Source organism: Neolamprologus brichardi, chromosome 3 (assembly GCF_056152115.1).
Source record: "Neolamprologus brichardi isolate AB-2024 chromosome 3, ASM5615211v1, whole genome shotgun sequence".
Classification (NCBI taxonomy): Eukaryota; Metazoa; Chordata; class Actinopteri; order Cichliformes; family Cichlidae; genus Neolamprologus; species Neolamprologus brichardi.
Window position 1 is genome coordinate 56,013,028 of NC_142106.1, and position 25,348 is coordinate 56,038,375.

Sequence of the window (25,348 nt, forward strand, 5' to 3'; positions counted from 1 at the left end):
TGACATCAATCTTTTGTGATTCACCGTCATATTTACATTATTTGTACAGTACGAATGATTTGCTATGGTACCTGGCCGAACTTCAGTTCTCCTCTGTCTGCCTGGCTGCGTTTCTCTAAAAGCGCACTCGCAGGCAGCAGCTGCCCCGCCCCGCTTAGTGTCTGAGCTCAGATTATACCAATATTAGGGAGGATTTACGCACAGTCGTAAATTCCCACAGTGTGCACTATGTGCTTCGAATATTGTGTGTAGGTTTTGTTTTATACAGTTGTCAGCCAGGCATCTAACTATGAAAAACTTACACTCCAAATGACCCTCGGCTTCTGAAAAAACAACCCGGGCTTAAGCCCAGTAAGCCACGCCCCCGCTCCACCACTGATCTATATTTTCCAGTCTTCATACAGCCTATATTTCATGTGAACTCCAATCTGTCACCTGCCATCACGTTTTCAGGGTTCATTCAGTGTTGAAATGTAGGACAAACAGCAGCACATGTTCTCTAAATGTTTGCAGTCATTTTTAAATGAAGCTGATACTACATGAGACATTTTCCACATTTATTGTCTTTGAACAGAGAATAATAAAGCCATCAAACATATACAGGTTTGTTCAAACACAAACTTCTGTGGTGCATTTGATGACCTGCAGAGGAGAACAAGTCGGGGTTTTCAGCCCTAACACAACCTCTTTGTTCTCAATACTACAAAACCTTAAAAGGCTGATATGCAAGTTTGCATGAATCACCAACACAGTTGTATTTGTTTCTAGTATAGTTATAAATAAGGTGATCAAATATCTGCTGACTGATTAGATCCAGTATCTATTACAGCTGAACTGGATATCACAGCATGTTGTTAATCTGTCATATCAAACTAAACAGTGTTGCTGGTGTAAATATCCTCCAATAAAGTCAGATGAGGGCTGCTGTTGCCAGGTAACGCATGATGTCACACTGGATCTTCTGATCTTTAGCATCGTAGCGCTCGGAGTCTGATGTTGGCTCATGTGTTGTCATACACCAACATGACGTTCTACTAGTCAAGGCCTCACCTTAACCCACTGATGCTGATCACACAGACCCACTAATAGAACTGTTTTATCAGGTTTATGCAGCGTCACTATTAATGTCACATTTAATCAGACCACATTTACATTACAAGCCCACTACAACCATTATCAACATTTTAAATTACATTATACATCTGCAGTGATTTAAAGCACCACTATTTTAACCTGATTCATTTTTTTTTCACCTTAACAGTTCATTACTCAAATGAAGCAAAAAAATGTACCAACAAATAATTTAATATTTATTTTCCAACTTTTACAAGTGAAATCAAACAAGTGTATTTAACAATGAAAACCAGAGTGGAAGCAGCTCTTATAGAGTCCAACCCAGGCTAAAAGTTGAGTAGCCCAGCATCATCAAAGTGTCGGCTCTCTGAACACGGTGCAAGATCGCCATCTGCAGGACAAAACTAGTTTTTCTCGCCCTCCTCGTCAACGTCAAGATGACGTCATCGTACAACAAAACATGCCGATCAGGTGACATGACTGTCTGAGAGGCGAGTTAAACTGTGGCAGGTAAGCATGTGGAGGAGGAGCAACAACTGCAGCATGACGCTGGAACATCATCATTGCATTATACAGTTTCCTCTCTAACTGGATGATGCTGTGAACAAGAACAGCTGTGGAACCATTGGCCATTTCCCATAGTGTAGCTGAGTCAAAACAGCCCAAGTGCTGAGAGGGAAAACATAATGATTTATGTAAAGTCATAACTGGGTGGGGCAGCTGACCTTTGAACTGTGAGCTGCAGCTTAAGCTTCTTTTATGGTTCAGTGTTTAATGTTTAAACTGTTTATGGCTGCACACACGCCCACAGTCAGGTTGTATACATATTGAAATGTTATATACAGTGTGGCAACTGACCTTTGACCTTTAACCTGCGAGCTTCAGACTCATTGCTGGTGTGAGGTGTTTAATACTATTGAAGCTTGCAGACACACCCACATCATCTGATTTGTTCTCAGGGTTGTTCAGTGTGTTGGAGTTGGAGCAGAAACCTGCTGCGGGTTAATTATTGATCAAACAATATCACACAAGGTGCAGCAGCTGACCTTTGACCTGTGAGCTTCAGACTCTTTGCTGGTGTGAAGTGTTTAATGTGACTTCAGCCTGCAGACACAGAGGACTGATGAAGCAGAAGATTGTCTCTGTTTCTACACAGACCTGGTCCAGACAGCAGAGCTGCAGAGTGAAGACGTTCATGGGAAGAAGCTGAGTAAGTGCAACGTCCTCTTTGAATCCTGGATCAGGAAGTGAAGCCGGTGAATATTTGGTGTTTAAATAAGGTTTCTGTCTTTGACTCAGTCTGCTGTCACTTTGTTTCAGAGAGAAAAAGAGATTTCAGATTAACTGCATTATATGCTGAGTAACTAAATGCTGCTAGTCTGTGGTGTCACTCCCAGCAGCATCACGTCATTTCTTTACTCTGACCTTTAACATCAGTTAACTTAGCTAGCAGAGCAGCTAGCAGTTAGAGTATGAACTCTGTGTCAGCAGTCAGCTTGGTCCTGGTGGTCACCTGGTTTCATGTTTGCTGATGATCCAGATGTGTCCACATAATTATTTATTTCTGTAAATGTAAAGACTTTACAGATAAACAACAGCAGCCCTCTGGCTGGACTCTAACCTGTGAGTTTCCTGTGATTGAAACCACATGCTGACATTTTCCTTCTGAAGCAGCTGAATGGATGTTTGAGTTTACCTGCATACATGGTGCAAATAAACCCGCTTTGGATGGTTTGGAGGCGGAGCCCAAAGCAGGACAGGATTCTAATGTGATTGGTCACTTTGATGAGGTGGCTGTAACTCAGGTGGTCGAGCAGGTCACCTGTTAACCAGAAGGTTGGTGGTTTAATGCCAGTCTGCATGATGTCCTTGGGCAAGATACTAACCCCATGTTGCTCTCCGATGCATCCATTAGAGTGTGAATGTTAGACAGGAAGCACTTAGAAACATGGAAAAAGTGCTTGTGTGAATGTACAAGTTGTGTAAAGCTTTTGTTTGAAAAATAAAGTTTATTTCTTATTATTTATTTTATAATAAAGTTATTTCCTGTGCAGCAGTGGAAATACTGACAACTATAGCTGGATTATTTATTTGAACTATTTTAAACCAGAGGCTTCAGACGCAGGTTCTGCAGCTTCTGCACTGCTGTGCCATCAGTCTGTTGGACAGTATTTGATAGATTTCAGGGGAAAATGAAGGAACATGAACAACTGGTCAGAAACACTTATACTTTATACATTATGCTTTTCTTATGCAACATCCACACGTGAATCATGAAACTTTAACATTTAAAGTATCGTAGCTCTGTTGCTAAATTTTCTGACTCTTGTTTTAATGGTAATAGTCTAAGTGTGATCGGTGAATTGTGAGCAGCAGAAAGGAGGAAAGCACTAATGCTGGCACAAGGGGCCACGAGCCAGTGTACTCCAAGTGGCAGCCTGGGTAAATGGGGAGTGTTGCATTAGTAAGGGCATTCTGAACTAAAGCTTTACCAAATAAAATGTGTGGATCATAATGAATAAGACTCTCATGCTACTGATGGCTGAAAGAAAAGGAAGAGGAGAGGAGGAAGGAGGCATGTTAGGAGTAAGGATGGGTATTGTTTAGGTTTTATCCGATACCGGTGCCAAACCAGTGCTTTTGAAACGGTGTCTGTGCTTAATCGGTGCTCGAACCGGTGCTTAAAGAATGGAGAACACAAACTTTGTCCTAAAACCTCTCATGTTTAGCTGTTTTTTTTTGTAAAAAGACGACAATGTTAGCCTTTTCTGCAGCTATAGGGCATATATGGTTTCACTCTATCAAACAAGAAGACAGCCGCATGTAACTGCGACGGTGTTTGCTAGTTCACCTTATATGCATTAATGTAATAACGTGGTTAGCCTACTCAACGTAAATTACACACGAACAACATTGAGCTACTCACCCAGAGAAGAACGGCTGCTGCTGCATCATCATCTGTCATCATTTCTGCTACACTGGCAGGGCTAGGGGCCAGGACTCTCCTCTTCGGGTTCTTGGGGGATGTTGCTAACTCCGGGTCCGATAACAGGCACCACACCCGCAGTAGATGTGCTCGGTGTGAGGTCTTGCAGCAAGCTATCAAATACGGTGCATTTCTCGGCTTTTACAAAAAACGCTATGCGTCACCGGGTGTTTCATGGTAAATGGACTGATTCTTATATAGCGCTTTTCTACTGTCCCGGAGTACTCAAAGTGCTCTATACAACATGTCACATTCACCCAATCACACCCATTCTCACAAGCACTTTATCTACACTCAGTGCTTTCTAAGTACATTCACACACATTCACACTCCAATGGATGCATCGGAGAGCAAGTTGGGGTTAGTATCTTGCCCAAGGATACGTGACACACAGACTGGAGGGGCCTGGGATTGAACCATCAACCTTCCGATCAGTAGGTGACCAGCTCTACCTCCTGAGCTACAGCCTCCCTGTTTCATTAGATTTGAGGTGTTACCTCCTTTGCACAGTATCACAGTATCAGCTTAAAGCACTTGTTGCAGGCTGCTGAGTTTGCATCTTTTGTTGTGAAGTACAGCTAGACTTTGACCGCTTCGCCTTGGGCATTTTTAATCTGTAGCTCTGCTCTAAAAGAACGTACGTACCTGGGCCCGCCTACTATCCTTGGAAAGGTAAAATGATTGGCTAGAATCCAAAGTGTATGACATCTCAGGAAAAAAAGCACCGAAAAAACCACCGAAATGTGCGCTGCTTTTCAGGCTGGTTACTTTTATGTTTATGTCAGAACCGGTGCCATTATGGCACCAGATACTGGTACCCATCCCCAGTTAGGAGGCAATGGTAGAGAAGGAAAGACAGGAGAGTGGAGGTGATGTATCTAAATGCATCTGAACAAAGCAGAAGTACACACAAAACTCAACGGATAGTCAAATGTAGAACCACAGAACAGAACTGCAGGCAGAGTTTGGATGTTTGACTTTGTCTTTCACACCTCTCTGTGTCTCACACACACAGTGACGTCAGACATATTCACACTCACTGTTCCATCTGCTTTGTGCACAAATTCATTACTTTCTTCCTTCAATGATCTACATACTACGTGCTGCCCAGTGAATACTTTGCAATGTATTTCATCCCCTTTCAAGGCCGAATTACTCAGTTTATTCCCCATTACAAGACAACAATCAGCCACACTCACACAGACCACGTCTGGCCCGCACTCGCTCACACACGCGTTCACACACAAAATAGGCACCAATGAGAGCTCTATCCTCCTTACATATTGGTGGAGAAACAAAACACTCAACGCCCTCAGCGGAGGAGGAAAAACCTCCTTTCGGTGGAGAAACCATCCTTAACCCTCCTTGAAACTGGCGGGGAAACCAGACCTCCTTATGTATGTGTGTGTATATGCATGTGCTTGAATGTGTGTGTGTGTGTGCGTGTGTGTGTTTGGGGGTGCGTTTGTGTGACCTCCTGCTCACCAAAAGGGTAATAAAAGTAGGAACCTTATTAACCAAGAAAACAGAACCTTCAGATAGGATGTCCCTATAATAAAACACTACAGCCTCCCCACCAACAGACTGGTTGGAGAGGTGGTCAGTGACAAAAGAATGTCTTTGATCCTGCTGCTTGAACTAAGACTTACACATTTAAGTAACACAATGACAACATTTAACAATTTGACTCCAACAGCTGCCAACTGAAATTGAAATGTAATTTAAATGAAGGATTGAAGGTTATTGGGTTTTTGAACGTAGAGATCACATGAACGTATATGAATTGTATGATATGTCTCTTCTATGTTTCTATTATCATATTTTGAATTTGATTGTGATTGGTTTTATTTGTTTCTTCAGTGGTTGTAGTGTTTTAATATTTGGTAATTTTTTCCATTTTGTAATTGTGTATAAAGTTTAATTTGAATGAAAGTTACACTCAAATGCTTCAGGGTCTTCAGTCAGTGTGTGATCAGTTTTATACATGGCAATGGTCTTACATACGCCAGTGTTGGATATGGCTCATAACGATATGTTTAAATCTGAAACAGCCTTTAAAAACTCTGTCCAGCCAATAGGTCTGAAGGTGTGTGTGTGGTTGTGACGGCTTTAATCAGGTCGTAAATGTGTGAACCCGGGATGGTGTGTTTATCAACAACAATTTCGCCTTTGTCATTGTAAGAAATCAAGTCTGGCCAATGAGAGAATGAGTTCTGCATTCCTCCTTCTCCTTTTAGGTATGTGTGTCAAAACATTTTCTGCAATAAAATCCTTCACCCCAGCATCACCATAAACAGGTTGGGTGTCCGTAGGCTGGGTTTGCACATCCATGTTAAATTGTTCCGGTAGGGATAAAGACAATATATTCTTTTCACGGGCACCTTGTCTCACAAGTGTGAGGTATCTTTGGAGAATATCACCATATTTTTTTAGCTTTCTCAAACACATCTATGTCTGATTCTGTAACACTTGAAGCATCTCCTTGTCCAAGTCTTTCTGAGCCTGTTGTCTGATGTTGCCTGTGTACTGCTGCGGTTGCTTCAATAAGTCCAACTGATGTTGGGGCACCAAAAACATCTTTTGCACATGTTGCATTTTCATCTGTTTGCTATCAGACTGGTTATGAAAGGGATTGCAGCCCCTAATAAGGGTAGTAAAAACCCGCCAGATTGGTTGATTGTCTTTCTCTTTTTCAAAGTTTTGATCTTTTCTTTGGCAATCAGTCTGATTAGAGATTTTTTCTTTTTTAGCTGTTTGTACTTCTGATTTGTCAGTGGAATGTTACCATGCAATACATTAAAGGCTATCTCACACAATGCATTGATGAAACCCAAGTTTGCATTGCTAATAATAACTCTGCGTAGAGCTGGGGGAGACTTGTATATCAACTCCAACAGAGACAGATTCCTCCGCATGCGTGATGACATCCTTTCACCTCTTCACTGTTTTTTGTTTTGGGATATAAACAACCGGACGGTCTGACAGTAAATTTGTTCTGAGTCTTAAATAGTCCGGGATCTTAGCTTTATAGTCTATTAAAAGATACCCGTATGTTGTGGATATGGGATCATTAAACGCTTCTATAATATATTTAGTATTACCAGGAAAGATTTGTCTACCTAAAAGCATGACTTGATATTTATCTCTAGGATTTTTAAACAATACTAGATAGTAGTTCTACTGGATTTTCCTTGAATAAACAAATTTTGAACCAGATATATGCAACTCAAATTCCTATGATGCACATACTTTGTGAACACATTTTGTACTTCTAAATTGTTAGCGGCATCGTTCATTACATTGTCTATAATTAACAAATTGTTCTTGTCTGCAGGAAGAAGGGTGTCATCAGCAAGAGATTCGGGTATACCGTTAACAAAGTTTATGTCTCTTATCTTAAGAAGCTGGTCATATAGTGGCTGCCAGCATGAGTATATATACACAATGTTATCAATGCTGTGTGATATAATCGTGGAAGAATTTTCAATGACGCTTTTAACAAAAAACGTCTTGCCACAGTTACTGGAACCGCTGGCCACCATGCTGAACGGGTGCTGTAACCTGGCATCAAACCCCTGATCTAATTTAAAATCCATAAGGTACGGTTGTTTAGTCTGGGAGCACACGGCACTTATTGTAGACAACCTTAAGCTTCTTCAGAATGGTTTCATTCTTCAAATTAAGCTTCTTTTTATCACGTCTGATATTATCAGAGATGGCGCCTAGGTGTGCGTCTGATGTCTGATTGGCTACAAACTTGTGGACTAAACCTTTCAAGGATTCATGGGTGACAACTTTTGAGTTTAGTGCGTTCAGTGTTACACCTTTACATTTGACCTGGGTCTTGCCCAGCGATGTGTGATATGTGTAGCATTTTGGCCCACCGGAAACAAATTCTACTATATGATCCTCCACACCTCTCTCTCCAGAATCTAATTCGCTGGTGAGATCCCCCAGAAATGGGCCTCGAGGAGGCATCCAGTCGCCAGGGCGTGCCGTGAAAATGATGCTGTCTGTATCACAATACAGCACGCACTGCTGCACGTTGTCTAACAAATCATACAGCATGAGTCTGGCATGTGCAGCGGTCATGGCCCCCACAAACACATTAACGTCCTTCACGCGGGATGCTCTACCATCAGAGTGGCGCCATTGCACCTTGGCGACGTCGCTGAGATGAAACAAAACTGCCACACGTCATCCTGGTCGCTAAACATTAGCTGGCTAAACCTGGAAGGGTCTGTGATGAACTCAGATGACGCCATATTCGACGTCATACTGAAACCACCCCATAACGAGTTTAGCAACAGCTTGTTACAGTTTCGAACAGCTTTATTTACGGACAGATCTAGCATTATTCCCTCCTTCTCGTAATACTCATCTATGTACTTCTGCTGCTCGTCAGGTGTTTTCACATGTTCTGGATACGACGAGGCCTCCTGTTTGAGTTTTAGAAAGGCTTTCACATAGTCTTTAAACAATGTGTCAGTCTTGTTGGGGAATTGCCACACCTCATCAATAGAAACAATCCTGTATCCTTACTCAACAGCTTTTTCAAGATCAAATGAGACTCATGTGCCATTCAACACCCGCTCACTGTCACTGTGCCCACATGCTGTGTGCTGCTTCTGGTCTTCAGCGCACAAGCTGCAGAGCGGAAACATCAGTTTGCCGTGGCACCTGTAGGGAAGGACGGGGTGAAAAAGACCTCTTGGCGACAGTACAGATCATTTAACAAAGCTGAAATAATTTTCTAGGCTGTCAAAGTTTCTGTAAATGATTTGAGGGTCTCCTACAGGATAATCTTTTTTAGATTGCACTGTGGGATAGAGACTGGTGAAGTCATAGTAAAATATTTTTTCATCACATGCTACCTTCTTGTACAGTTTTAGAGCATTTGTGAAAAACCCAACAATCGTATGACCCCCTATGAGCATGTTTCATGTTTTTCATGTTTTAATTGATTATTGCCACATTTAAATAATTATTTAATGGTGTATTTAATTAATTCATTTTGGCACAGTTAGTAAGTAAGTAAACTTTATTTATTAAGCGCTTTTCACAGACAGACAATCACAAAGCGCTGTACACAAATATTAAAATATTAAAATAAACAATAAAATCAATAGACATTATATACAATGTAAAAGATTAAATGTAAATAATGTAAAAAAAATATAAAATATGTAGATCAACAAAAGGCTTGTTTGAACAGGAGAGTTTTTAACTGTTTTTTTAAAAGAATCCACAGAGTCAAGCAAATGTAATTGTAGTGGTAAACTGTTCCACAGCCTTGGTGCAACAGACTGAAGGGCTCTGTCCCCTTTTGTCTTCAGTCGTGTACGGGGAACAACTAAGAGACTCTGAGTCTGTGAGCGGAGATGACGAGCAGCAGTGTATTTTATAAGAAGCTTGGATAAGTAATCGGGAGCTTGGCCATTTAGTGCTCTGTATGTTAAAACAAGAATTTTAAAACGAATTCTAAACTCTATTGGGAGCCAATGTAAAGAATATAAGATGGGAGTAATGTGAACACGCTTGGTAGAGCGAGTCAGTAGTCTGGCTGCTGCGTTTTGTATTGCCTGGAGGCGAGAGAGAGATGATTTATCCAAGCTAGTAAACAGGGAATTACAGTAATCTAAGCGTGATGACACAAATGCATGAATGAGTTTTTCCAGTTCAGCTGAGGAAACCATATGTCGCAGTTTAGATATGTTTCTTAAATGATAGAAACAGGAACGAGACAAAGATTTTACATGAGAGTCAAGGCCCAGAGAAGAGTCAAATTTTACACCAAGATTTCGAATATTTGGCTTGACAGATGGACAGAAAGAGGCAAGAACCTGACTGATTTTAGAATGTAGCTCAGGAGGAGCTATGATCATGGCCTCGGTCTTGTTAATATTTAGAACAAGGTAGTTGCTTGAAAGCCAATCAGAAACCTGGGTTAAGCACTGGACTAGGGTGGACAGCCTATCCAGCTGATGAGGCTTAAAGGACATATGGAGCTGAATGTCATCAGCATAAAAATGATAAGACAGGTCGCTAAAAGATTGAATGATACCAGCTAAAGGAAGCATATAAAAAGAAAATGGACCTAAAACTGAACCATGTGGGACACCACAGGTCAGGGCAGTAGTGTTAGAGAAGAACCTATCAGTCCTAACAGAAAAGGTCCTGTCTGATAAGTAGGAAGAAAACCAGTCTAGGGCAGAGCCAGATACACCAGCCAAAACCTTGAGCCTGTTAAGTAGGATTTTGTGGTCGATGGTGTCAAAAGCTGCACTAAGATCAAGCAAAATGATCACAGAACAGTTCCCTGCGTCAGATGCCATTAATAGATCATTATAGACTCTTAAGAGAGCGGTCTCTGTAGAGTGCTGCTTTTGAAAGCCAGACTGAAAAGGGTCAAGAATGTGTAATCTACATAATAGAGACCTGAACTGATTTTCAACAATTTTTTCAAGTAATTTACTTACAAATGGCAATTTTGAAATAGGTCGGTAATTACTAGCAGAGCTAGGATCAAGATTCTGTTTTTTTAACAGAGGAGTTACCTCAGCATGTTCAAAATAAGATGGAACACAGCCTTGCCTCAGTGAACTGTTGATGATGGATAGTAATGTAGGACCAATGCTGGTGATAGACCCAGACAGGACAGAGGGAGGTAATATATCTACAGAGCATGATGAGGATTTCATTTTACCTAAAACTATAATTAAGTCATTTAGTGTGATTGGAGAAAAGGAGGGAAATGATCCAAGACAGCAAGGGGTATCTTCATAAGGGGAGGCACTTGAGGAAATTTTGGATTTCAAGTCCATCACCTTATTTACAAAGTAATTAAGGAAAGTATCGCAATCTTCATCAGAAAGTAACTGCGTGCTGGGTTGGACGAGAAACAATACTGTTGATGGTATCAAATAAAAATCTTGAATTATTTTTGTGACAATTTATAAGATTATTGAAGTAAGAGGATCTGGCCTCTTTGACTGATTCATTATATAGGTAAAGTAGTTCTTTAAAGTGCTCACGATGGACAGTCAGACTGGTGGACTTCCACAGACGCTCTGCTTTTTGATAGGAGCGTCGAAGACCACGAGTCTGATTATTTAACCATGGTGTCCGGGAACTAACAGAGCAATAACTGGTTTTGAGAGGAGCAACCTGATTTAGAATGGCAAGACAGTGTTCATTAAAATAATTAGTTAGAAGCTCAACCTCGTTAGAGGAACTTTTAAAATTAAAAAGAGAGGAAAACTCAGAAATTATAGAGTCTGCGCCTAGTAGAACCTTGAGGATGGGACTCTGAATTAACAGATACAGTAAAAGAGACTGACTTATGGTGGCTAAAAACAACTTCATTTAAATTCATGTGGTCAAGGGAAACACCATAGGTGAAGACCAAGTCCAGAGTGTGCCCAGCCGTATGGGTAGGCCCTGCTACATGCTGAACAAAGTTGAAAGAGTCCATAATGCTCAGGAAATCCTTAGTGGTACTCTTTGTTGAGTCATCCACATGAATGTTGAAATCTCCAACAATGATAACCTTACCCATTTTAATAGTGGAAGTTAAAAAGTCTTGTAGGTCTGACAAAAAAGACGCAGCAGACCCAGGTGGACGATAAATTAAAATGCCGTATATGGGCTGTTCTCTTCCAATTTTTATCAAAAGCATCTCAAAAGAGTTGTAGCAGCTTGAAGAAATCATCTGGCATAAAAAAGTCTTTTTAAAAATTACAGCTGTTCCACCTCCTCGTCCAGATATCCGAGGTGCACAGAGAAATGAGCAGTCAGCGGGACAAAGCTCTAAAAGATGTGAGACTTCATTCTCACATCTTTTAGCCACGTCTCAGAGATAAACATGAAGTCAAGCTTCTCAGAGCAGAACAAGTCATTTAAATATAAGACTTATTGTAAAAACCTTATTTATACTCCATTACAGTCCTGCATTCAGAGTATTACTTCTGTTATATTAGTACATTTTATTCTGATGAACACATGAAACTCTGAGCTGGATTGAATCCATTGAATCAGAGTCCAGGACTCAGACTAAACACACTGAATGTGTCCTGAGCTCGGCCGCTGTTCCACAGTAACTGCTGTCAGAGTCACTGTTACTGAGTTAGCTTAGCTAGCAGAGCAGCTAGCAGTTAGAGTATGAACTCTGTAAGCAGTCAGCTCGGTCCTGGACATTGTTACTGACATAAAGCTGCTCTCTGCAGCCATGTTTGACCTGCTGCTTTGTAGGACTACAGTAATGGAGGATTTGGAGGCTGAACTCGGCTCTGTGACACTTTTTGTAGTGAACTGATGAAAGCTGCGTCTCAGATGGATGTTAGTCCAACACATCAGACACGACCTCTGCAGCTCTCAGTTGATGTGCACATGAATGATTTGTGTTTCCTCTGCAGGTGAAGGTCGAAAGTGTGTGTGAGCTGATGTGGATTGAGCAGCATGGATCAGTGTGAGGACAGAGAGGAGGGAGTCCCTCCCTCTAAAAGCACTCTGTGTGGGGAACATGAGAGCCAGACCAAAGCTCAGAGGTGAGATGACCATCTCTAACTGTCCATGACTCTTCTCCATGTCACAGCTCAGCACTCACATCACTGCTCCATCATTATTCACAGGAACCAGCCTGGACCTCCACCCAGAAGTGTGTCCTCTAAGAGCAAACGGGTGAAGGATTTCTTTCGTAATTTAGGGCGAAAAAAGTCATCTGACGAAAAGTAAGTTCATGTCAGTATTAAAATGTTTGAAATTTTAATCAGCTTTCTACTATTTAACGATTTAAATAATATACTATTTAATACTTTATACTTTTTATGTAATGTATTGGACACATTGGATGTGACACATGTTTCATGTTTTCACTTATTTTTAGTGTCAATCAGAAACCATCCAGCTCAGTGTCCTTAAAGAGTGACTGGTCTAAACATCGAGGCATTCATTTAAAGGCATTAATTTTAAAGTCCAGCCTGTGTCAGTTTTCAGTTTTATTTGTCACATGCAAGTTAGCACAGGGTCAACATTGCAATGAAATGTGTTTGACGAGCAGCAGTCACTCAGCAGAATGGTACAGTAGAAGAAAATATAATAAAATATAATAAAATAATAAAAAAAAATAGAAAAATAGTAAAGAGCAAAATATTAGAGAGACGTGGTAAAAGAGAAAATATGACTAAATATATATGTATCTATAAATATATGTACACTAGTGATTAAATAAGTAAATCTTGAAAAGAAATATGATGGGAGGTCAGATGGCACAGGAATGAGCAGCAGAAAATTATAGTATTGCACTTTTTAAATATCAATAAATATGAAGTTGAGTGACCAGTGCAGATTAAACAGAGTACTTGTGAAGCTGCAGGGTAGCTTCTGAGTGCGTCGTGTGGACTGTGTGTGTCTGCTGCAGAGAGGTGAGCTGTTAGTAACATGAACTCTCTGATTTAAATGATTTTGATGTTTCCTGGTTTCTAAAATGCATCTCTGTAGCAGAGCAGTGTCTCCAAGGACACACAGGCTCAGCTGTAACTGTCAGTTTATCTGGTTTTAAGACACATTTGGACTCAATTGGCTGTTTTTAACTATTTATTTTAATCAGAGGTGTAAATTTAAAGCTCACACATCTGGATCCTAAACTATGATAGAAACAGCTGCTAGCAGTGGGTAGTTTGACTTTGATACGCTGCTCTAGAAAGCAAACAAAGGTTTGTGCAGCTCCTCTTCAGAAAAGTGTTCAGAGAGCAGCTGCTGTATTAGACAAAGGCTCGTCGTGTGAGCCCAGATGTGTGTAACAGCTGGATGAAGGAGAACCATCACAGTCACGTCTCTATCCCGCCTTTATTAATGAACTTCCTGTTGCTTGCAGATGACAGGAACACAAAGTGTTTGTGCCACGTGATGCTGCAGGATTTGTTAACGTGTCCATGATGGTAACATCTCCTCGTCTAACTGCAAACACATGAGCGCTCCTAACGGCAGCTATCACAGCCACACAGGCAGACTGTTTCTCACTGTTGCATTCAGGGACATTTGTTTTCCTGTAAAAAGCTGAACTCTAATCTAAGAGGACTGTTACTGACAGGAAACAGCTGCATTATCTGCAGTCTGTGTGATCACAGCTGCTTCAATCACTTCATCAGAGAATTGATCATTGAATTAAACATGTTTGTGTCTGCAGAGGTCAGAGGTCACAGTCTGCAGGATCCAGCTGTCCGTCTGTGAGGAGTGAACGGTCCAAACATCAACCTCCAGAGTTCAGTGGTGAACCTGGACCAACGAGGTCAGAGAACTGTGATGACTCCTTTACATGTTTGTGTTTTCCTGGATAAATATGACCAAAGATTCATTAAAAAGATAAAATATTAGACTTTGTCCTGTAGCGCTGTGTGGCAGGCAGGATTGGACCCAGACACAACAGGATGAAGTCAAAGAGGCAGCTTTATTTCAGCTGTGAACATGCAAACACCAGAAATAAGAAAACATAACTGTAGGTTTGCAGTGAATGAAGCCTCAGCTCGACGCTCCACTTTGTCCCTCTTTTCCTTCTCCAAACAGCCACATCAGGAGTCTTTGATGGAGTTTTAAAATATTTCATTACAAATGTCCAAAGATGGGTTCAGGATACCTGAATCCACAATTGTTAAAGCTAAAATAGTTCACAGGGTTTGGACTTTGTTAGGTGACGAGAGAACATCAAAGTGTTTTTTTATCTTTAAACAGTATTTTTATCACTTCAGTTGCTCTCACAGCCCTGTTTGTTATTTTACCAGAGCTCTTATGTTTCACTCAGTGCTCCCACCAAACACCTTGGAGGACACATTATTGATTTAGATTACATTGGTGCAAACACCAATCACACAAGCTAACCCATGGAGGCAGCAGCAGGCTTTGTGTTTGGTAAAGTCTGTTGACTTAAACTAAGAGAGTTTAGTTTGTTGGCACAAAGAGCTGTCAGCTAAAGCCCCGAATGCACTTTGAATACAGATGAACTGAGAAAAACACTTTAAATACAGCAAACAGTCAAACTGACAACATCTTTTTCTGCTGATCATCCACAGCAGTACATTTAGCATTCAAGCTAGCAGCAGGCTATGACTGTCCACTCAGCACCAACACAGGTAGGAGTGAGCAGTGATGAAGCAGGACTGTGGGCAAGTTTGAGCTACAGTCCTATTGGCTTCTCAGTTTCTCCAAAGAAAAGGGGAAAAATTCTTGGTGTTGTGAAGATGTGAGTTGGTCTTGTTGTCGTGGGGCTGGAAGGATGCTGGCAGTGAGAGGCTTTTCATACAGTGTTCAGTAACAGAATGAGAAGAAAGCCACTGCACATGAAACAAGGTGCTCGTAGTGTTTGTTTACTGTGTTTGTGCCACAATGTCAGATCAGTTGTAAATTCACATGCAGACTTGTCCAGTGAAACCAGTGCAAGTACTGCAGTACAGAGCAAAGACTAAGCAAGCCAGGAGAGCTCTCCAACTTTCTGAAAGTATCAGGATATTTGAGCGATAAGAAAAAGTGGATCATGCAACAATGTCCCTCAGCACACAAAACAATCAAAGCAGAATAAATATAATGTTTTAGAAAGGCCGATCAAACACTTACAGGGACCTGAAGAGAGAGAACCAACAAAATGTCATGGCTAACAGAGGAACTCAAGCACAGACTGAGTTCTGACAAACAAAAAGGTGACAGTTTATTTACCAAAGGGGTGAACCACAGTGCTCTATATATGTACAGTGAGTTGGGGAGGGGGTCCAGGGCTCCAGGGAAAAGAGGGAAAGGAGACCACACACTCACTCCTCTTCAGTCACTCTTGTCCTGCTCTCCACTCACACAGCCACACATGGGAGTCACAGGTAAGCGTCTGTAACCAGGTCCGGGGAAATATATACTCAAAGTATACACAAAGTTAACCCAGCTGTCAAATTTAGAGAGAGATTTCTTAGCAAGGAGCTGAGATCATGAACACAGGAGGGTCAATGTCCCAGCGACAAACTGCTCCATGCCGCAGTGTTAAATGGTTACCGGTAAGCCCAGGTGAATCACCAACAGGTGGTGTAATCATCATAACTGTGTGGACCAAGAGCGAGAGGCCATTACAAGCTCCACCCAGGCAGGCAAAACGCTAGCAGGAGAGAGCAAAACATAAACAAAACCTGAAAAGCCATCATGAGCCAGCCAGAGAGACACAGAGTTTTATACTAGAAGAGAAACCTGCTCATCTTCATCATGTTTGTTTAAATAGAGAAAATCAGAAATGTCTGTGTGTCAGACCACGACTCTACACGGACACTTCTAAGCTGCTTCAGAGTGAACTGACCCAGATAATCTGCACACAGCGGCTGTAAAACAGTGAAAGTCATATCTGTCTCTCTCTGATGGAAAGCTTTTATTGTGAAGTCAGGAAGTCTGCAGGAAGTGTTGAGTTTGTATTCATCACTCAGTGTTTAATGAGATAGGCAGACAGAAAGAGCAGCTCAATAGTGTTTATGAAATCAAAGGAACTGTGAGGAACTGCAGTTTGGTCACATCTGGATGTTTTTCACTGACAAAAAATGTTTTTAGTGATAAAGAAATGTGTTCACAGAGGGAGGAAGAGGAGTGATGTTTGTGAGGAGGAGCAGCTGTCCTGCTGTACTTTGTGTCAGGATGTCCTGAAGGATCCAGTCTCTACCAGCTGTGGACACTGGTTCTGCAGACAGTGCATTTCCTCATACTGGGACCAGTCTGCTTCATCAGGAGACTCGTCCTGTCCCCAGTGTGGAGAAAGATCAATAAGCAGAGCTGGACTGCAGACAGCCAGTCAGAGCAGCTGTGTACAAAGTAAGACTGAACATCTGTCTGCTGATGGACTCATTTCTGAAAACTGGACTTCTTGTGTTGTTCAGACATTGAAGAGTTTTCTTTCTCTTTAGTCTCAGTGTTTTTCTTTCTTTCAGCAGATGTTGGTCTGCAGGAGGTTTTAGATGAACATAAGATCAGTCTGAGGAGGAGATGTGAATGTGTGACTGAAGGAAGTGATGAAACAGGAAGTAGAACCCTCCTCAACAGGATCTACACTGAGCTCTACATCACAGAGGGACAGAGTGAAGAGGTTCATACCCAACATGAGGTGAGGCAGCTGGAGACAGCTTCCAAGATGGACGCCCTCCACGACGCACCAATCAGGTGCCAGGACATCTTTAAAGCCTTACCTGACCAACAGAGACCCATCAGAGTGGTTCTGACCAACGGCGTGGCTGGTGTTGGAAAAACCTTCTCAGTGCAGAAGTTCACTCTGGACTGGGCAGAGGGCTTGGAGAACCAACATGTCAGTGTGGTGGTTCTGCTTTCATTCAGGGAGCTGAACCTGATCAGAGATGAGCAGTACGGTCTTCTGGAGCTGCTCCATGTTTTCCATCCAACATTACAGAAGGTCACAGCAGAGAAGCTGGCTGTCTCTCAGCTTTTGTTCATCTTTGACGGCCTGGATGAAAGCAGACTTTCATTGGATTTCACCAACAGGAAGCTGCTGTCTGATGTCACACAGAAGTCATCAGTCAGCCAGCTGCTGACAAACCTCATCCAGGGGAATCTGCTTCCCTCGGCTCTCGTCTGGATAACTTCCCGACCTGCAGCAGCCAATCAGATCCCTCCTACATGTGTTGACAGGCTAACAGAAGTACGAGGCTTCACTGACGCCCAGAAGGAGGAGTACTTCAGGAGGAGGTTCAGTGATGAAGAGCTGTCCAGCAGAATCATCTCCCACATGAAGACATCCAGGAGCCTCCACATCATGTGTAGTATCCCAGTCTTCTGCTGGATCACTGCTACAGTTCTGGAGCACATGTTGACTACAGAGCAGAGAGGAGAGCTGCCCAAGACCCTGACTGACATGTACTCACACTTCCTGCTGGTTCAGACAAAGAGGAAGAAGAACAAGTACCACGAGGGACATGAGACGAGTCCACAGGAGCTGATGGAGGCTGACAGGGAAGTTCTTCTGAAGCTGGGGAGGCTGGCGTTTGAACATCTGGATAAAGGAAACATCATGTTCTACCAAGAAGACCTGGAGCAGTGTGGTCTGGATGTGACAGAGGCCTCGGTGTACTCAGGAGTTTGTACAGAGATCTTCAAAAGAGAGTGTGTGATCTTCCAGAAACCAGTCTACTGCTTTGTTCATCTGAGCATTCAGGAGTTTCTGGTTGCAGTCTACATGTTCAACTGTCACACCCACAGGAAGACAGAGGTGCTGAGGGACTTCCTTAAACCAAAATCTTTAATCAAGATGATTTCCAGTGTTTTTGATAACAAAGATCTCCAATTACTTGATGTATTTATGAGGAGAGCCATGGAGAAATCCCTCCAGAGTAAAAATGGTCACCTGGACCTGTTTGTTCGCTTCCTTCATGGCCTCTGTCTGGAGTCCAACCAGAGACTCTTAGTAGGTCTGCTGGGTAAGACAGAGATCAGTCCAGAAACCATCCAGAGAGTCATCAACAACCTGAAGGAGATGAACAGTGATGAAATCTCTCCTGACAGAAGCATCAACATCTTCCACTGTCTAATGGAGATGAACGACCTCTCAGTACATCAGGAGATCCAAGAGTTCCTGAAGTCAGAGAACAGATCAGAGAAGGAACTCTCTGAGATCCAGTGCTCAGCTCTGGCCTTCATGCTGCAGATGTCAGAGGAGGTTATGGATGAGTTTGACCTGCTGAAGTACAAAACATCAGAGCGGGGACGACAGAGACTGATTCCAGCTGTGAGGAACTGCAGAAAGGCTGGGTGAGTCCAGATGTGATCATTAACATCATTGATCAGTGTAGGTTAGTAGTTTAATTTTGAAAATAAAATCAGATTGTAACCACAAAGTGTTTGTGTCCGTACGCTGCAACCTTCCACACCATTCCTTTATTGTACAGACTCAGCAGCAGCTCCATGGATCCCAAATCCAAGAGTGGAGAACAGATTTGAAGTGTGTCACATCCATGCAGTCACAGATGTTTCCACCATGTTTCCACTGGTATTAATCCTGTTCAATGACACATTTCATATCAGTGAATATGTTCTTTAGGACGTCCACTGACATGTTTAAGTGTCCTGCTGCAAATCACTCAGATCATCCATGAAATCCATGAAAAATCCTTTTAGTGTTTCTAACTTCACCCTCTGTCCTCTCTCTCTCTCCATCCTCCTCACTGCTGCTTTCACTGATAATCACACAAACATTGTATTCAGCTACAAAATAACACAATAATATCATCTGATGATCATTATTATAAGAGCAGGATCCATATTTGATATCAGAGTAACACACTGCCTGGTTATGTGCGGTCATCATCAGTGACTGTGGGTCAAACAGAAGCTCTCTGATTGGTTTCTGACCTTGGTCACCTGTCCACTCTCACCTGTTTGTGTTTGCTCTCTCTTTGCTGTCTCCATCCTCTCTCTCCTTTCTCTCCCTCTCTGTCTTTGTACTGTCACTCAGGTCCAATGGAAACAGTGACATTTACAAACCAATCAAAGACAAACTGATCCATGTCAGGTTATAACAATATTCAAAGTGAATACAGGCTGCTGCTGGACACAGACAGGTAACATCATTTTGACTTGCTGTCACCTGGATCTGGACTCATAAACACTGAAGCCCTGAACAGGAATACAAATCATTTTCTGCCAACTAGCGACACACCAGCAGATAATGGCTCAGAAAGCTAAAATGAGCCAATCATTTCTGTGTTTAGTTCCCCTGAAATCAGATCTGATATCAGCAGCTCTGACTTCATTCATCATTATTGTCCAGTGATGAAATTTCTGCTCTGTTTGGTAACAGTCAGCGGGTTTTTCCTGTGTGTGGAGGTGAACAGTCGTACCTGACAGCAGGTAGCAAACAGAGATCATCTTTCCAGCTGCAACTCTTCACTGAGCTGAACTCATTCAAAATGTTCTGGAGTCAGATTCAAAACAGGAAACAGTCCAAATGTGTGTCTTCACTCTGACTCTGGATCAGATCTCAGTGACAGACTGTGGACATTATGGAAGCCTAAATGTGACACCATCTACCTCCTTCATCTGCAGATTAAAGCCAAACAAAGATTCTCATTAAAAGTCTGCAGGTCTGAGAGAGACTCAATCGTTGTGTCATGTCAAACACAGTAAGAGGAGCTGAAGCACAGATGTGAAGAGCAGATTCATCAGATTATGACCTCACTCTGTTTTGTCTTCATATGCATTCAGTCTGTGTTTATAATGCAGATTTTCTGCTTTTATAATAACACATTTTATATTTTCTATCATCACAGACTGACTCAGTGTCGACTCTCAGAGTCTCACTGTGAAGTTGTGGCCTCAGCTCTGAAGTCCAACCCCTCCCATCTGACAGAGCTGGACATGAGTAACAACCTAATCCTGCAGGATTCAGCAGTGAAGCTTCTGTGTGCTGGACTGGAGAGTCCAAACTGTCAACTGGAGACTCTGAGGTGAGTTCACTGACTGCAGCTGTTGTTGTTTTTCTATATTTCAGGTCTTTGATTGATGTTTGAAACTTTCTTTAGTTCCTAAATGTTCAGGATGTGTCTGAAGACAAATGTGAAGAAGTTTGAGTGCTTTCAGAAATGTTGTCTTTCCAAACGACTGAACAACAGTTTTTCCTTTTGGCTCCAAACAGAAGTGACAGACTTGAGCAGGGTTCATTTAAAGGCTGACAGAATTGGAGTGGTGACGGGGAGATGTTTGACAGGACAGTGTTTCAGCCTCCACAGGTTCATGTTGTTTTCCATCAGTCAGTGAAGATGAAGTCAGTGCTGATGAGGCTGTAGAGTGTGTGAGGGATGTGAATGAGGATGATGAAGATCTGATGATAGCAGATAAAAACAGGCTGCAGAGACTTTGAGCCATACAGGGCACACAGTGTGTGTACAGAACAGCTGAAATCATTATGGAGGCCTCACTGGAATATGGAAGCATCACAGTACAGCTTCAGTGAAGCTTTAAAGTCTCTGATATGAGATGAGAAATGAAGCAGCCAGAGCTTTTTCATGAGTGGAAATCCACTGTGACTGTGAGCTGCTGCTACAGCCTCCAGATTAGCCAGCAGCTCATCCTGCTCAACATTTTCTCACCAACTTTAATGGAAGTGTGATGTTTTCAGCTGGAGTGATGGTCAGGGTGGCCTCCCTCCCCTCTTCTTCTCCTCTTCCTCTTTCATTTGTAAAGCCACTTCTGCTGCTTTCATTCATTTGGAAGTCCTGTAGCTGAGTTTGGGAGAGACTAACAGCCTCGGCAGCAGAGGGGAGAAAGGCTGTAACACCACCACTTTACTCTGTTCTACCTGTCACATCATTTTATCAGGAAACAAATATGCTCATCTTTTTACTATGTTTGACTTGAAGATGTAAGAAGATCACATGGTGCTTTTTATTATTGTGTTGGTTTGTTTCCTGTCTCTTGGATGGAGCCCAGCTGTGCGTGGCCCCTGGGCCTGTGGTCAGAGTGTGTGCTGGATAATCCGGCCCAGGATGAGGCCAAACTGACATGGGATGTCACATAATTGAGCTTAGTGTAGTTTCATTTCTGCACAATTTAAAAACAACCAAAACTTTGTTCTGTCTTTTCTATGTTATACTGTAGACTTTCTTTGGTACTGTGTCCAAAAAGAGCAGCTTTTACTTTGAAGGGTAGGCGTCTCTGTTTCCTCTTCAGTTTGGATGATAGAAGAAAATTAGTGTGTGATGTTCTTTCAGTGTTGCACTTTGTGGACGGTCCCTGAGCACTGGTCTCACAGCCAGCTGCACATAGAGACCAGTGTTGTTAGTCCAGGTCAGAAGATGACTTTTTGGAATGAAAATGAGCTTGTAGTTTGTCTGCTTTAATAATGTGACTGGAAAAAGGTGTTGGGCTTCAAATATGTCCATTTCTTTCACACTTCACCTTTAAAAGTGAAGCCTTGTGGTTCCTGGAAGGAAAAACACGACTTTTTCAAGTCTTTGTCCTGTTTTTATGATAAATGTACGACGTTAATGTGAAACGTTCAGTTTTTTCTCTTGTTGTGTTTGTTTGAAGCTGCTTCCTGTTGGCTTCAGCTGTTTGGAGTTTCCATTTTCTAAACTTCTACATTCTGAACCTTCTTCAGCTCTGAACAGATGATGAAACACTGAATGATTTCAAGCTCACACTTTGTCTAATAAACTTACATCTTTCATTCTTCATACAGATTGAGGAACTGTGGTTTGTCAGAGATCAGCTGTGATTATCTGGCAGCAGCACTGAAGTCCAACCCCTCCCATCTGAGAGAGCTTGACCTGAGCTACAACTACAAGCTGCAGGATTCAGGAGTGAAGCATCTGTGTGGTTTCCTGGAGAGTCCAGGATGTGGACTTGAAACTCTGAGGTCAGTCAGCATGTTTTAGTTGTGCTGAGATGAATATGATGTGAAAGTTGTACTGACACTAAACTGCAGACATCAGGCTGATATTATACTGATCCACACTGAGGATCTTCTTGGTAAAGTCTGTTTTCTTCTTCTATGGTTTAGTCCATTGACTGCAGCAGAACAATGTTCACATTTCAAACCTTCAAAGAAGAAGAAAAATCCTCCGCTGGATAATTCACTGTGAAACTCTCCAACTCTTCATTCCACCTTAAAGTCTGTCTGACACTGAAATCCAAAGCAAAATGTGCGTTTGCTTTACAGACAGCAGTCCAACACAAACATACACACATCATCCAAAACACAGTCCAACATCCAAATCTCCTCCACTGCCAGCATGAATGATGGGAAAGAGAAGGAGGAACACTCTGAGATTCAGGGTTAGAATGAGTTTCATAAAGCAGACTGTGAAGATCAAAGCTGCGTTAGAAAGCTTACATGAATGAATGAGTGGACAGAAGTGGACAGAGATCATCTGAAGCACTTCAAAGGCTTTAAATCAGCACATTTCTCCGTGCCAACCCGGTTCTTTTGAAATGGTGCTGGTGCTTTAACAATGGAAAAACACAAACTTTGTCCAAAAACCTCTCATGTTTAGCTGTTTTCCACTTTTTCTTTGGTCATTTTAGTCTTTTTGGCCAGGGTGAAGGGAGTATCTGCCATCAAACAAGAAGACGGCCGCATGTAACTAGGACGTTGTTTGCTAGTTCACTTTACATGCATTAATGTAATAATGTGATTAGCCTACTCAATGTAAATTACACACGAACAACATTAAGCTACTCACGCAGAGGAGAACAGCTGCTGCCGTCATCAATTCTGCTACACTGGCAGGGCTAGGGGCCAGGACTCTCCTCTGCGGGTTCTTGGGGGATGTTGCTAACTCCAGGTCTGATAACAGGCACCACACCCTCAGTAGATGTGTGAGGTCTTGTAGCAAGCTATCAAATACGCTTTTAAAAAAAACGCTATGCGTCACCAGGTGTTTGAGGTGTTACCTCCTTTGCACAGTAACACCTTAAAGCACTTGTTGCAGGCTGCTGTGTTTGCATCTTTTGCTGTGAAGTACAGCCAGACTTTTGACCGCTTCGCCTTGGGCATTTTTAATCTGTAGCTCTGCTCTAAAAGAATGTACGTACCTGGGCATACCTGTTTTCAAAGTGATCCTCGTTTTTCCCAGAAAGAAATGTAAGTAGAAATCGATGATCTAAGTGAGAACATGAGCTTTTAAACAGTCCCAGTGGGTGCAGTCAAAGCAGTCCCTCAGTCCCAGTATAGAGTCTTTGGTCCAAACTGGAACAACTGTGTGCCCAGTTAGAGCTCTCTTCAGTCCTGTGACCTGACAGACCCAGAGGGGCCATCACATCACATTTAGAAGCTCCCCTAATGGAGCCACAACACATGTCCAATACTTAGTCTGTCTTGTTGGACCAACTGGAAGAAATGATTCAAGGACTTAATCACAGAACAGAGATTCAAATCTCCAAAATCCAACTGGCTGCATCAGGACATATAGTCTGAAACTCTGCACAGTTTCCTGTTTGAAGCTGCTTCCTGTTGGCTTCAGCTGTTTGGAGTTTCCATTTTCTAAACTTCTACATTCTGAACCTTCTTCAGCTCTGAACAGATGATGAAACACTGAATGATTTCAAGCTCACACTTTGTCTAATAAACTTACATCTTTCATTCTTTATACAGATTGAGTTTCTGTGGTTTGTCAAAGATCAGTTGTGATTATCTGGCAGCAGCACTGAAGTCCAACCCCTCCCATCTGAGAGAGCTGGAGCAATGGGGAAACAACCTGAAGGATCCAGATGTGAAGCAGCTGTCTGATCTTCAGCAGAGTCCAGACTACAGACTGGAGACTCTGCTGTAAGTAGAGTGATGGAGTGAGTGGGTGGTGCTGTCAGCAGTATTGTACTAAACACAGTCAGTATGAAACAAAGATCCAGTGTTTCCTGTAAAGCTGCAGCTTCTCAGTGAAGCTGTGAGAGGAGAATGGTGACAGGCTTCAGGATTGGACACAAACACTTTCTGTTTCTGACCTTTATGGTCACCATGGTAACGGCTGACTCACTCTGATCAAACGCTGTCAACAGCCAATCAGCTCTCTGAACAAAGCAGCATGCAGACCAATGACTGCATTCATTTCCGAGTTTAAAGCAGTGAAGAACACAGTCTGTAGGTGAGGAAGAATTTAGTGAGAGCAGATGTTTGGATGGAATTCCTCCAGTTAACAGCTGGAACCGTCCATCTGGATTGTTGGGCTTGTTGTTGGGGTTCCTACAGAGCTCAGAGTGGACACACCAAGGTTCTTCTAATGAATGAAAGTCCAAACTCAAACTAGGAGGGAAAAACATTTTCATCAACTTCAATAAAAATCCAAAGATTAGAAAAAGTGAAGCAACAATGAGTCCTAGTACAGTCCCAGCACTGAGGTCCCTGCTGCTCTTTATACTGGATGTGCTGCATCACTGACTGACAGCTGATGAAGAGTCTCTGAAAACACTCGTTTATCTCCTCTGCTCTTCCTTCTTCTCTCTGCAGGAGCTGATGATGGTAAACAGGACGGTGTGTGTGCTGAGAGAGGAGGAGCTGTGTCCTGATGATCCAGAGAGGTTGAAGCAGCAGCAGCTTGTGTGTAGAGACGCTCTGACTGGGCCATGTTACTGGGAGGTGGAGAGGAGAGCTTCATCCAGCAGTGACTGACAGAGGAATGAGAAGAAGTGCAGATGACTGTCAGTGCTGCAGAGTGAACTGCTCTGAGAACAGCTCCACTGTCAGACACAATGTAGAGTCCAGCATCATCCCTGTGTGTCCCTCTGGATCTGACAGAGGATCATCAGTGTATCTGGACTGCTCTGCTGCTGCTC

The 25,348-nt window shown here is 42.4% G+C and overlaps 3 protein-coding genes across 3 annotated transcripts in view; all 3 read left to right on the forward strand.

Moving 5' to 3' along the window:
* The window catches only part of LOC102796743 (NACHT, LRR and PYD domains-containing protein 3-like), a 155,761-nt gene that overhangs the window by 38,957 nt on the left and 91,456 nt on the right, over nt 1-25,348 (forward strand). The window lies entirely within an intron of this gene.
* On the forward strand, nt 2,146-14,468 carry LOC148105914 (uncharacterized). The gene is made up of 6 exons (XM_087839035.1): nt 2,146-2,284; nt 12,514-12,606; nt 12,691-12,789; nt 12,945-13,024; nt 13,464-13,482; nt 14,247-14,468. The coding sequence occupies exons 2-6, from the start codon at nt 12,518-12,520 to the stop codon at nt 14,395-14,397; spliced, it is 438 nt and encodes a 145-aa protein (XP_087695161.1). The 5' UTR covers nt 2,146-2,284; nt 12,514-12,517; the 3' UTR covers nt 14,398-14,468.
* Nucleotides 16,621-20,530, forward strand: LOC148105915 (protein NLRC3-like). The gene is made up of 3 exons (XM_087838974.1): nt 16,621-16,888; nt 17,005-18,832; nt 20,350-20,530. Exons 1-3 carry the CDS (start codon nt 16,621-16,623, stop codon nt 20,528-20,530), a joined length of 2,277 nt encoding a protein of 758 aa, XP_087695100.1.

Coding starts and splice junctions, on each gene's coding strand:
- LOC148105914 (XM_087839035.1), top strand. CDS start 12,518: ATGGATCAGTGTGAGGACAGAGAGGAGGGAGTCCCTCCCTCTAAAAGC. Junction 12,607..12,690: donor AGCCAGACCAAAGCTCAGAG/GTGAGATGACCA, acceptor CATTATTCACAG/GAACCAGCCTGGACCTCCAC. Junction 12,790..12,944: donor AAAAAGTCATCTGACGAAAA/GTAAGTTCATGT, acceptor ACTTATTTTTAG/TGTCAATCAGAAACCATCCA.
- LOC148105915 (XM_087838974.1), top strand. CDS start 16,621: ATGTTTTTAGTGATAAAGAAATGTGTTCACAGAGGGAGGAAGAGGAGT. Junction 16,889..17,004: donor TCAGAGCAGCTGTGTACAAA/GTAAGACTGAAC, acceptor TCTTTCTTTCAG/CAGATGTTGGTCTGCAGGAG. Junction 18,833..20,349: donor AGGAACTGCAGAAAGGCTGG/GTGAGTCCAGAT, acceptor CTATCATCACAG/ACTGACTCAGTGTCGACTCT.